Source organism: Lepisma saccharinum, chromosome 2, assembly GCF_977018435.1.
Source record: "Lepisma saccharinum chromosome 2, izLepSacc3.1, whole genome shotgun sequence".
In the NCBI taxonomy this organism is placed as follows: Eukaryota; Metazoa; Arthropoda; class Insecta; order Zygentoma; family Lepismatidae; genus Lepisma; species Lepisma saccharinum.
The window spans coordinates 204,404,926-204,418,922 of record NC_139230.1 but is presented as its reverse complement, the minus strand read 5'-3'; the positions used below and the strand labels follow the sequence as shown (position 1 = coordinate 204,418,922).

At 37.2% G+C, this 13,997-nt stretch overlaps 2 protein-coding genes across 2 annotated transcripts in view; one reads left to right on the top strand and one right to left on the bottom strand.

Moving 5' to 3' along the window:
* LOC145981050 (glutaryl-CoA dehydrogenase, mitochondrial) overlaps positions 1–2,323 on the bottom strand; it is a 39,648-nt gene extending 37,325 nt beyond the window's left edge. The window contains exon 1 of the mRNA XM_083114156.1: positions 1,810–2,323. Coding sequence (XP_082970282.1) covers positions 1,810–1,888 — 79 coding nt within the window. The 5' untranslated portion in view covers positions 1,889–2,323. The remainder of the gene's footprint in view (positions 1–1,809) is intronic.
* A 5,540-nt stretch (positions 2,324–7,863) lies between these two features.
* Positions 7,864–13,997, top strand: part of LOC145984279 (uncharacterized) — a 63,186-nt gene continuing 57,052 nt past the window's right edge. Inside the window, exons 1-2 of the mRNA XM_083117915.1 lie at positions 7,864–7,983; positions 8,106–8,274. Of these exons, the coding sequence (XP_082974041.1) occupies positions 7,942–7,983; positions 8,106–8,274 (211 nt within the window). The 5' untranslated portion in view covers positions 7,864–7,941. The remainder of the gene's footprint in view (positions 7,984–8,105; positions 8,275–13,997) is intronic.

Here is a 13,997-nt window from a genome sequence, read left to right as displayed (position 1 = left end):
CGGTATCGGCTCAGCCCTAATAGATTCATCTTTTCTGTGCAATATAACATAAAATTACTTTCAATGAACCACAAACTTTAAAAAATTGTTACATGTATAAACAAGATGGGAGTACATAATATTACATAACACTATGTGCAAGGGTAAGTCCCACACTGGCCGTGCAGTGTAAGGTGCAAAGTTGGGGCTCCAGCTATGGATGCATGCAGGGCTCGAAAAATCCCGGTCGACAGGTCGACTAAAAATTTTAGGCTGGTGACTGTGATCTTTTGCTGAAATATGTACGAAATTTTGATGATTCTAAGTTCAAATTGCAGTACAGCGTAAGTTAGCAAATGTTTTTTTTAATTTTTTTTATCAATCTTGTGAACATTCCATAGAGTTAGTAACAATTTCTTACCCTTTGTCCCCCAACACCCCACTTCCTGCTTACTCAAATAATTTAGTGATGTTTTGAATACCGTGACACTCAACATCTTATACAGTGTGTTACAAAAGCCGCACAACCCAAACTTTGGAAATGTATATCATGAAAACTGTAAGAGATATTTACACCGGGTTTTCTGCATTATAAAGCATCATCCCGATGCTGCATACATTTGGTGACACAACCCCTCTGTCAGTGTTTCCAACCCATTTTTTTTAACTATGCTTCCCTAACCTTATCAGGAATGGTTTGTGGGGCTATTCCTCAGCTACCCGTGTATAATGTACAATTTGCACACGTGATGAACACGATAGTAGGTATTTTTCGGTGAAGAAGGTTGGAAACACTGCATAACCTCAACAGTAGACAAGCTGTGTCCACCATATTCTGTGTTACGAAAGCAAAGAAAGGAATAACAAAAATTACTCTCTATGTGAAAAATTGTGTTTGTTTTCGTGTAAAAAGCATAATGGCACCTTGAACTGTTCTGCAATACGCAATTGGTAAGTACAAACCATGTGAAACACAAAGTATCTGGGTAAAATTTTCAAAGCCAGGAAACGTCTGTAAATCGTTTTGTAATTGTTGACATTTGTACTTACCTATTCTGCATGGCGAAAGATTGTTTAACAAGGGATTTAGCTTTTTTTTAACGAAAATAACTTCCATTTTCGAGATATCGAGTAATTAACCTTCCTTGTAGGTATTTTTCTGTGAAAATGAGTGCTAATGGAACCTAACCTAACCTCGTCCCCGTGATGGTTTGTGGGGCTATCGTGAATTTTTGGGGCTACCTGTGGATGGTTGACGTTAGCCCCAAAAATTCACGATAGCCCCACGAACCATCACGGGGACGAGGTATGCCTACGAGGTTAGGTTAGGTCTATTAGGTTCCATTAACACTCACATACAAACATCAATTAACGGTAAAATAACTTGACCGATGAGAGAGAACACTTGTACGACCCATCACAAGTCTACAGAAACTCAATTACGTAAGTACTTTCTTCTGTAAATTTCAAGAAATCAGTTTCCCGGTTTTGAAAATTTTACCATTGATGAATAGACACTCATAAATTTCCAGCCCGGTACCCTTTGCATCGTAGCGCGATGTGCTAACTACTCTGCCACGGGGGACCGGCTAAATTTACTTGCACTAAACCATGACTCAACACACACTGTCAGAGTAGGCAGATAAATAAACTAAACATTGGAGGTAAAGCAGTGCAATAACAGTGTTCCCACAACACTATCGTGTGCATTATGTTTATTCTGGTGAAGCCCTGCTACAGAACACTTCCAGTAAATCTGGCTTGTCGCTAGCAGTTGCATTTAAAGTACTCTTAAAGTTACGTTTTAATTGCAACTAACAAAAAGGATACAAACTGTATTTGTGGTGTACTTCGAAGCTGAAATTAAACGTAGAACGCTGTTACTTAGACGATTCATTCTTGTCGCCATTTTTTTAAGTGTTCTCCGTCCTGTGTAAATATAGAGCTTTTCCACTAGTGAACAGAACACTAAACAACTAAGAATGGAAATGAAAGAACACGAAGTTTTTTGTCTTGTCGTAAGACATGTGCCCTATCATGATCCCTTACGTAATTAACACGTAAATTCATCAGTTCTTATCACTGTTTCAACATAAGACCTCTTGTAACACAGACTAGAAATGAACAGTCTTGTAATTGGTAATCAGAAATAGTTTGTTACTTCTCGTTGGTTTTCATTGTTATTTCATTGCCGGTATAATAAATAAAATTTAATTTAATACACCAACGTAGGAAATAATGAAACGCTATTATAAATTAATTGTTCACTGCTTGTTTGATTATTACAGCAGAATCTTCTGTGGATTGTGCGTGCCTTGCGGTAGTGTTGGAATTTTGTTGACAAGTTAGCATAGATCAAGTTAGCAAGCACAGCCTTTAGGGCTAGTCTGTGCTATAGGGTCTCTCTTATCGCACAACACTCTAGCAATTTTGCCGAATCTTGCATTCTGGCGTCTCCGGAGAATGCTTTTATTGTTAGGCCAAATGCCTAAGATGTTAGTTTAGGCCAGCTAGGTTTAGTTCCCAATTTCCAGTGTATTTATGTTAATAGAATCAAACCTAACCTAACAACATGGGTATTCTCGTCTAACGTTAGAACGCAATGTTGCCAAAGTGTTGTGCGATAAGAGAGACCCAAGGAATATAGAAGTATTTTAGGAAGAGCATTCCGAGACACGGAGCTCTCCCATTGGCCAGAAGCCGAAACGAGCTCTGACGTAGCCAAGGGGATCTGTCAAGGGGCGAGGCTCGCGTAGCAATGGAAGCTTACGGGAAATATTTTCATTTTTAATTGTCCATATCTTGGTTCTATTAACCATTTGCAGCAGAATAATAAGCAAAACGCAAGGAATAAGAGCTAGGCAATAATATGAAGAATTTTACAGCACGCAATTACAATAAATGGCGTTATACAAATCAAACAAAATGTAATCACGGCTATCCTCTTATATCGCCCCTACATTGAAATCTGAAGTTGCGTATGGGTAAATAAATACAATTTTACGTATTAAATATTTCGCTACCGCACCAATACTTATTATCCTTCATACCTTCAAATTTTTACAGATGTTTGTTATTAATAATTTGTTCATTATAATTTATATATCTAGTATACATAGGATGTCGCTGTCTCTGTTGTTATATGACGTCGCTTTTCTACGTTTTTAGGGTAACCGCAACAATAACAATGAATGATGAAATTATAAATTTGATGGGCTAGATGAGTATGGCAAGCACTGGTGTACGCAGGGGGGCTTAAGGTGCTGCAGCCCGCCGAAATTCTTAGAAAATAAAAAAATCAAATGAAGACAGTAATGAAGTAAAAAAAACAACTTTAAAATGACCCCCCAATAACTATTTTTGTGTTTCAATAACTTTTAAAACGAAGGATTAAAATGGTAATTGGAGGTCGTATCTAATGAAAATAGAACAGCGACAACGGGGTATCAGCGAAATTGATTTTCGGCGATACATTCTATGAACCAATCTCATTCTGTTCAGTAAAGGTTAGATTCATGGCACTGAACCCGCGTACAATTTGATTTGAATTAACATAATCCTTGAGTGAGGTGGAAATGGGTTTAGGATTTTTTTTTTTGTAGATGAGAAAATCTTAAACTAGTGATGCACACATGCTTTCGCTTACATTAAAGTTTACACTATGGTAAAATTGCAGAAATATTCTACCTAAACTGATTTGTGTTCAAAAAACCGTAACATCAAAATATGTTTTTTAGAAATTAATAAATAAATAATAAATGGATAAAATGCAATGTCGTGGGAAAGCGTAATCCCTTAATAAATTCAAGGAAACTCGTGCCAGTTCGATGGCGAATCTGGTCAACCGCGTGTTCGACTTTGAATCCCATCACTGAAGTTCCCGACTTGGAGTCACGTCGTGGGCATTGATGTTCTTTGTGCCTGCCCTTTCATCAATTTTATGTGATCAACACTCATCGCCGCGATTAACCAAAAGTGGTAAAAAAAGCGACGTAAAATAACAAATACAATAGGCCTGGCCTCTGTCTTGGTTTAGCAATGTGATTTGTTAATCACTATACGGTGGAGGCCGAGGCGGAAATAAATATCAGTAAGAATAAAAATTCATTACAACTTACCCTGCTACCCACTGTCGTCTTTTTCTCGCTGCACTTGCTTCCATGGACTTGAGTTTCATTAGTTTATTCAAATGTCGAATTCTAATAAAAGTTCTTGTTCTGACATACAGGGAAATAATCTTTTCGTTAACTTCAGGAAATTTTGACTGAAGTACTACTGTCTTTAGAGTGTCCATAACTTTATGTTGCTTGGAAACAGTTGACCCATGGAAGGATGCAAACACAATTTCAAATTGAATAACTTTTTCCATATCCGAACCACTACGTGCCTCCACCGGGTACCGAACCGGAATCCCTCGATTATAAGGCGATGACGCCACCACTACGCCATCGGGGAGGCCCTCAAAATAGAAATAGATTTGGTGCCAGATTCCTTAAAGCCCCAATTGGTACACTCTGCAACAGCACAAGGATGTTTACCTTTGGCACGCTTATTCATGGTACAGACACCGAATACACGTAATACGACCTAAAATTACTCACTTTAATATCCAAGACAAACAGCACAAGCACTTCTGTAAACGAATACCTGATCGCTACTACTGGATCTGCAGATTTTTCTGACATCTGGGAGAAATCTGTGCCTCGAAGTTGGCTTATACCGAACAATGAAAGCCATGTCGCTTTCGGTAACTGGAAGCAATTACTTTCCATTTGAATGTTCCCAACTGCAGGTATGAACCCCCTCGGTGTACGTCAAATCGTCTATCGTATATCCCTTACCTGGAGGAATCGCTAGCGTAACGCTCTATGAACTCAGAATGGAACCTTAGTTGAGGCATGGGTGTTTTTTTTTTGTTTTTTTTATTTAGTTTATTTTACTTCGCGTTTTGTGCCTCATGGCTAATTTGCGAAGATGGGGATGAGTGATGGAATGATGAAATTGATGAATGGACATTCACAAACAACCAAGCCCGACCAGGATTCGAACCCGGGACCCTTGGCGTCGCAGCGCGATGTGCTAACCACTCGGCCACAGGGTCGGGCAAGAGGCATGGGTGTGTATCATTGTGTGTCTTATCTATTTCATCTTTCATTTTCATTTCATTGCCCTAGTTTGCTCTATATGTCAAAACTGACGTGAAATAATAAAACAATTGATTGAATTGGCGTTTTAAGTCCAGTTTATGTACATTGAGGCTAATTGGGACTGTACATACAGTTTAAAGTGGGATCCGAACCACTACGTGCCTCCACCGGGTACCGAACCCGGGATCCCTCGATTATAAGGCGATGACGCCACCACTACGCCATCCGGGAGACCCTCAAAATAGAAATAGACGAGAACGTTAATTGGTTCAGTAACGATCTCGCTACCCAGCGAAGGTTTAAGGCTCGAGTTCCGGCTGGACATTGTGTCCCTTTGCGGGTGTCCATCTATTTCATCTATTCATTACTCATCCTCGCCTTCCAATTAGGTAAAAGTTACAGGAAAGCAACCCAAAAATAAGAGAAAAAAATTTGCCTCGTAATGACGCAATTTGACAAGGACGACCGCAAGATTTTTTCACAGGAGAGGCAGCAGTGCTCAAAGAGGAAAGGTTTTGGAATGTTATCTCTCTAGTTAAGAATATCCTCTTAAAGAAAATTCCCCCACTAGGATAAATTGCATAGACATCCTCCACCCACTGCATTTTGTCTATGATTTTGCAATATACTCGTACTTATTATGTTATGTAGCAGTAACTTCAATTATTTCTTGCCAACAATAAGTCGCCGCTGCAAAGAAGTTGTGGAAATTCTACTGCTGGAAATTTTTAAAATACAATACTACCTGAATATATGTTCAATATATTGACATAATTTGATGCATGTTTCTTCCGTATCAAAAAAACACTACCTGTTAAATAAACATTAAATAAGAAGCATACTGTTACAGACATTCGTATTATTGAAACTGATGGCAATATTTGCATTCATACGGCTTAGAAGTTTATTATTGCGTAACTGTAACTTCATAATAATAATAGTTTTATTCACACGCACACAACACCGAAATTTTGGAGCTTCCCGTGGATGCAACTCGACAGGACTCATACCAAAGACTACAAAAAAGCTTAAATATATGGTCGTTACACACACACACAATATATATATATTAATTTCCACGTAGTACACCCTGGATTGGATTTTACATACTAGCGAGGCTCTGGCGTCTGGACTCGTGGCCATTATAATCCTTGGTGGGACTCGTATTGTGTTGTCCTTACATGTTTATGATTGTCCCTTCATCCGCATCATCTTATCACGATTCATCCTCATCTTCGCGATTAGCCAGAAGTAGCAGAAAAACGAAATAATAATAAATCAATATGTATGTATGTGTCGTTCATTTAAAGACGAATTTCTACTGGGTTGATCGCTACTATGAGGATGAATGATGAACTAATGAGTGGAGAATGAGACAAGCATTGCTATATGCCTTAATATGGTTCCAACAGGGGCCTCTGGCTTGCTAAAGCGTTATGCTGTCATGGAGACCCGTTATATACATGTAGAGGGACTTACTTAATCCTTTCCGTTCAATCTTACTCTCTCAATCCTGTTGCAGTTATGTCCACGCTATAATTAATTAAGTTAGTAAACTATTTGCATGAAAATATGCGCACGAGACTCTACTCCCACCCCCCTCCAGCACACACAGGCATTTCAAATTGTTTCACTTTACGATTTTTCGGGTGTTCTCTATTGTGCTCGTCTCAAGATGAGACTCTCATCTAATAATCATTTAACTTCATTGCTGTCTCTCGTAATCAAGGGGTCCCGGGGTCGATACCCGGTGAAGGCACATGGTGGTTCGGATTCCACTTTAACCTGTAGGTCCAGTCCCGATTAGCCTTACTGTGCATAAAGTGGACTTAAAACACCAAATCAACCAACTTTATTTGTTGCGTGTAGAAGTGTAGACAAATAGTGTTAAAGAACCAAACACATTGATTCCCTTTTTGCTGAATTCAGCATGAATTTGTTCGTTTGCCAACCTCAGTTAACTTGAGAAGGTACGGGAAAGCAGCGAAGAAGAACTACATGTTATAAACATTGCTTCCCAAGAGTTATAATCGCCTCTATGAGGCGATAAACTTGTATGATTTTACATGTTATTAAGCGGCCCGCAGCTGAGGGATCCCCTTTTTGACGTCACTCTAGCAGAAGACCTTCACGTGCCGCCGTAGCGCGGGAAGCCGGAATAGCACCCCCTGAGAGAGACCCAAAGCTTACACAGATAACTCACGACTTCCGTTTCAAAATTAACAACATTGAATATTTTCCTTGTGTTGCAGAGTTCATGGAATTAATCGCCAGTTATCAGATTGATGAAGTTATTATGAAGAATAATAGAATTTTGAACAAAACAAAACAGAAAACACAATAAATAATGGACAAAGCTCTTGGTGTGATTCTAATTTTTTTACTGAACAAATGCAGATATTATTCGATGCTCACCAGTGGATCGTTCCTTTGAACACATATCTGAAGCACTAGCCCCGCCCTTCGTTTTCAAGTCATAAGCAATAATAATCGTCAACCAATGACCATGACTCTCTTAGTCTATTCACAGGCAAATTTTTTGTTTTACAAATACTTCTTGTCACAATACTGCCATTATATCGTTACTTAACTAGACAGGTCAGGTTTGGTAATTTTATAGTTTCGATTTTGTGACGTATCACATTGACGAGCGGTGCTTGTGTTGCAAGTTGGTGTTAATATGAAGTTCCATAGCAACACACAGCAGATTGCTGGACACTAGTATGTGGTGTTCTAGTCCAGAGGTGGTGGAGAAGATAAGGTTTATGTTGTTTTACATTTCCATGCATGTAGTTCGTTAAAGTATTGGAATACAATGTTCAATATTAGAAACATAGTTCACCGGATATCCGACAGGGTAGGTTTATGATATTATTGTATAGATGTAAATAATATATTGAATGTTAGTGTGAAATTATTTTGAAACGATGTAATAAAGTATGGTCTCGATGCTAATGCCTGTTTCACTCTTTATTTAAGGCGCAAGGAAGGGAAACCCAGCCCAGTTCACCTTACAGAAATACCGTTACAGGAGAAGATCCTCTAGAAAAGCAGGCTGCCGAAGGTTTTCTGTGTCCAACTTGCATGAAAGCATTTCCTTCTCCGGAAGAATTGCAGGTTCATTACGAATCATCACATAAAGAATCTGGTTAGTAGCAACTATATGTCAACAAATCTTTACTGAATTTCAGCAAAAAGAAATGCCGTTTTCGAATTATTTCCATTGGTATGAGAAAAATAAATGTTATTTAGGCTTATTCTTTGAATGGAACTTATTTTTAATAGGCTAGTAAGAAGAACTCTTAAACTTCATTCTGACAAACACACACAATTATTTTCTCACTGTTCGTAAATCACGCTTAGAACAAACGAACCAATTTTACAATACCGGGAATTTCTCCATTTTGTTTTAAATTCGGCATACTCACTAATTTTGGCCCCCTAATCACGAATCTGCAGTCAAAATTTGGCGCTCGCACGTGGAAATAAGAAAATAATCTAAATTAAGTTCTTATTGCGACACCCTCGATTTCCAAATTTCCCATCGACTCCCCTGGGGTAATTGACCTACCACCCCCAACCGCTAACGCAGCTCCGCATCCGCTTCACTCCGGCTCCCCGGCTTTCTCTATAGAGTCTCTGTTAAAGGCATGTTAGAAATTGGCCGGATTCACCTGCCCCCGAATAAGCGCCAAATTTTAAGTGCAGATTCATGATTAGGGGGCCAAAATTAGGGAGTATGCCGAATTTAAAACAAAATGGAGAAATTCCCGGTATTGTAAAATTGCTTCGTTTGTTCTTAAGCATGATTTACGAACAGCGAGAAAATAATTGTGTGTGTTTGTCAGAATGAAGTTTAAGAGTTCTTCTTACTAGCCTATTAAAAATAAGTCCCAAATTTCAAACAAATTGGATAAATTCCCTGTATTGCTAAATTATACCGAACAAACATTGCAAGCTTTCTTTGTTGGTTGTATGATTTCCCTGTAAAATTAGGTTCTTGAAATGTTCAGACTCCTTATTTCTAAGATTTGTTGTCTTCAGTTAGTCCCAACACTTGTATAATATTTTCTCTCCCTTAAAGAAATTCAGAGATATTCCATGTTTATTAAAAAATCTGGTAAAATTTTCGTATCCGCAAAACGTATTTCTTCAATTATACAGGAGAAAGTACTTACCGAACTGACTTTCCGTACAGTTTTGAAAGTTCGTGGAAGTGTTCTTTTCCATCACTTAATTTATTTTGCCGGTAAATCATGTATTTTTGAAGATTAATGTCTCTCCAATACACAAAAGCTGTTGCCTCTATGTCCTTCCACTACGTGAATCAAATGTTGCGTGTGTTCGATGATATAAACCCCGGTGAGTGTTTCCAACCACACCGTTGTTTTCCAAGAACATGACAATTTTAACTATGTTTGCCTAACCTAACCTAACCTTGTCATGCATGGTTCAATGGGCTATTTATGAATGGTTCGTGGGGCTATCCATGCATGGTTCATGGGGCTATTTATGAATGGTTTGTGGGGCTATCCATGAATGGTTTGTGGGGTTTTCGAACCTGAAAAAAAAATACAAAATCAGTAACACGAAAGGAGATATTTTTCGATAAAGAAGGTTGCAACACTGCATAACCACTGATCATGGACAACGCTAGTCACCATATTGCATGTAACGCAAGAAAAAAACTAACAAACAAGAATTACTCGATATGTCGAAAATTGAGATTATTTGTGTGAAGAAAACGAAATGGCACCTTCAAGAATCCTTAGGAATGCAGAATACGTAAGTACCAACGTGAAAAAGAAGAAAATAAAGGAATTTCAGACGTTTGGCGGTTACTGAAATGTTACCAAAAATCTTTTAACTTGTTTAGATTTGTCAGTTTACATTACACAACTTCCTAAATTTGCATTCAAAACTGTGGATCTTTTCATATTTTAGTCCGTGTTGGCGAAAACCAATGCTGAAACCACTTTTAAGCAGTGTTTTTGATATCATGAATGAATTTCAGCAAGAACAAACTATTTTTGTCCCTAAACAAAATAAAAATCTACAGTGTGATCCATATACACATTAGCCCCATCTAGTTCACTGCACTGCCAAAGTTCCTTTTGTTTTATTGCGATTTCATCATGCTACGAATGCAATTTCAACATGATTAGATTTTGATTTACTTCTGTTAACACATACTGTGGAGTTTTACCGATTACTTAGGATTTTGTTCAATATATGCTTTTGTAGTTAGGTTAAGCAGGCCAGGCTTGGTTCTCTTAGCATTAAAGTAAAGTTTCTAAATGCATTATACTAAGCTTCCGATTTACTTCTACATTAATTCCCACTAGTGTACGAAACTCACAATCACTTGTCAATGGCAAATACATTACCAATGGGAAGCATGCATGTTTGCGTAAGGTAATTTTTAAGTTGTTTTTTTTTTCAACATGAAAAACATTTTTCGAAATCTGAACAGTGCTCATTACATTAAGAAAGGTTAAAATTTTGTGTGACAATTATTGCCATACTTCTACGATAATTAGTGTTCCTGCTAGGAGAATTTGAAAAAAATCATAAAACAGTCGAAACCGTTACCTGCTGCACTTTTTGGCACACTGTGTAGTGTCAGGCTGGTGCACATGAAAATTATGTTCGACCAACTAGACAAATAGCGGTGTTCAAATTCAGAAGATTCAACAAAAGCCTGTCGGCTGCTGCTTTATGCAGCACATGCTACACTGCTCCAGAACATAGTGCAAACGGTGCAGACATCAAATACACTACTTGACGCCAAATCGACGAAGTAGATGAGTCTGTGTTGCATCGTGTAACCAACTAGATGGTTCGGTGCAAAGAGAGTCCAAAAGTGCAGCGAAACGGGGCTATTAAGTGTTTTTTAAACATGTTGAATTGCTTTTGAACATTGCAATAACATTTGGAGAATCATATTGGCCAACACATCACCATGTACATCCAGACGAAGTTGTACATGGTTTGCCATAATCATGGTGTTCTTTGAAGTTTGTGAGTGTCAGTGCTAATGTTCTAGATGGGTGCAATTGCCTATGCATGATTTTTTTACACTCTTCCTTTAGAAGCCTCAATGAGAATTTCTGGAGAAGACAGTTGTGAATTGGTTGATGACATATTCCTGGAAATTATGCTCTCACGTAATCCCTCTCACTGGTGATGAGTTTCATGGATCTACTAGAAGTGTGGCTTGTAACACCGTTTTGCTGGAAGTATCATAGTTGTCCCATAAACTGTACATCTCACTTTTCTATGGGAAAAATGGGACAAATGATCATGACAGCAGAAAGTGCACGTCATCATAATTTCTAACACTTGTATGATGTAGTAAATTTTAGATGCAGTAGGCGTACAGTTGGCCAATTCTTCACAATCATCAATGTCACCACATTCATAACACTAATTTATAACAATGAAATTGAAGCAACACACCTTATTGTGTGTTTTTTGTATTCATTCAACATTTGAACCAAATAAACATTAGTCTTCTTCAGGAAGCAGTAGAAATTTCCTCAGATAGAATTACATGTTATTAAAAGGTTAAAAAGGTAATTTGTCAGTGTCATTTGGAACTATACCTCAGTGATTGAATAGTTAACAGTTCCAAATGGTTAGTGATTTTTTCCTCAAGTGTCATAAGAGAAGGATGAAGTATTGCAGAATTGTAGAAATCATTGTTACAGTAAATTTGAACCTAAGTGTAGGTAATCAAGAGGCATATCAAGGGGTGAGTGACCGCCCAGGGCCTCGTGTTCTATAGGCCTGTTCCATAAATGTAATAAAATAGAAGTGAGAAAAATAGCTGGAAAAGGCTACCTTTTGTGGACAACAAAATTACAATGTTCTGTTTTTGTCTGTCTTGAAATTCTAGTTAAATGTTATTATTTGAATGAATGTGATATATATTTAGTACTGCAAGAACATTTCAGATACATACAACAAAATGAGATTCACAGTTTTCACCTAAACCCTGAAATTCAAAATTAAATGGTGCAATTAAGGTGCTACAAAGTCAAAATGGCTATATTAAATAATGACCAATTAGCTGAGTACTTTGCTATATTGGTTGATTGATTTGGTGTTTTAAGTCCACTTTATGCAGAAGAAGGTAGTATAACCTTCGAAACGTAGTTCGACAAATCTCATGCTCACACATGTAAGTTACTGATTTTTAATCTTTTAACCTTTAGTTGATATTTGATTGTGAGCAATTAGCACATCCAGTATGTAGTATTGGATCTGTTTTTTATGATTATAATTTATCCATTTAGAGTAGGCTAGGTAATTATTTTTGAAGATGTTGACATGAAAACATTTTAGTTCTATTAGTACCCTCAACTGTAATTTGAACATGGTAGAATTTTAACTTCGGTACCTTTGACCCTCTGTACCCTCTAGAGAAAGTGAAATATTTTGCATGGTTTATGAAGATGTTGTTTATGAACATTTTCAGTTGATTTTTGCTCACGGAAATGTATTATTGTGAAGTCAATAATTACTTTCCCATGTAGCAGAACAGCCTGAAGGCTTCGTGCAAGTGAATATAGCACCCAAAACAACTTTCCACAACAGCAGCTATAATTTTACGTAGTTAGGTTAGGATTGCTAGGTTTGGTACTGATAGTTCTTTTCAACGTGTTCTTTCACTATTTTAGTGTGTAATACAAATATTTTTTACTAACAAAAAGCAGCAAAAGTACTCCAAAATTGAAGGTTTTAACTTATGTGGGCCGTAATTTGGAATCAAATATCTCTGTTATTTGTGCTTTCCTAGCGCTGGAACAACTTTTATATTACGTAAAACATTGAAATCTGTTTTAAAAATAAATTGACATATTTCTGGAAGGGTATTGTGGGTCAACAGGCCCTTAACTTCTTTAGCAAGTTTCTTCAAGATGAAACAGATCTTGCATGGAACAATGGAGGTATTTCAAATGACTAAAATATATCACCAATTTCTGAAGGGATACATACAGTGATTGCAATGATAAATATGAGCTTTTTCATGCTACCACAGTACTTTCATAGTCCCAAGTTTTGATTGTGTAATGCTTCTATTTGCATACATGAATAGTTTAGGCTAGTCGGGTATCATGCTTTAGCATTGTAATTGTGCCAAGTTTGTATTATTTTTTGATTGTTGCAGTGATTCAGATGTTTAAATAAATGCTTCAGGAAGTGCAGTCATTTGTATAACCTACTTTTCATGACATGTTCTCATTCTCTCGCTATGAAGCCAGAGTTCCCAGGTTTGAACCCTGGCCAGGCATGGTTATTTCATTCTCTTTCTCCTGTCGCTCATATGTTTAGATCATTCTTATTGTTGCAATGAACTCAAGGAGGTTGAAAAGTGACATAAAACAACCAATCAAACTTTGTAAGATGTTATTTTCTCCACTTCAACCTTGTAAAAGTCATTACACAATCAGAACTTCATTTACATATGTGTATCCATTTAACCGACTTTTCATAAATAGGCCTTTATTAAAACATGGTTTAAAATAATTCTTGTATTGTTCATTGTTTGAAAGTTCCTGAATTTAGAAAAGCACTGTTTGACTGATGAAGAATGCTTTGTATTCAACCTTGCTCTGTCTAGTGTTATCTTCCATTCTTGACTCTGACGTTTTTCCTTGAAATTTATATAAGGTGAAATAATTTCTAAAAGTTTAGCTTATTTTGTTTGGTATAATTTTATTAAGAACTGTGCCCGTGGTTACCAGACCAATATAATTAAATGTAGGAGACAATCATTCGCAGTCAGTATCTTACTATGTTAACAAATAGTCTGAATTTGACACACTTTCATTTCAAAATTAATTCATAATGACACTAGCATACTTT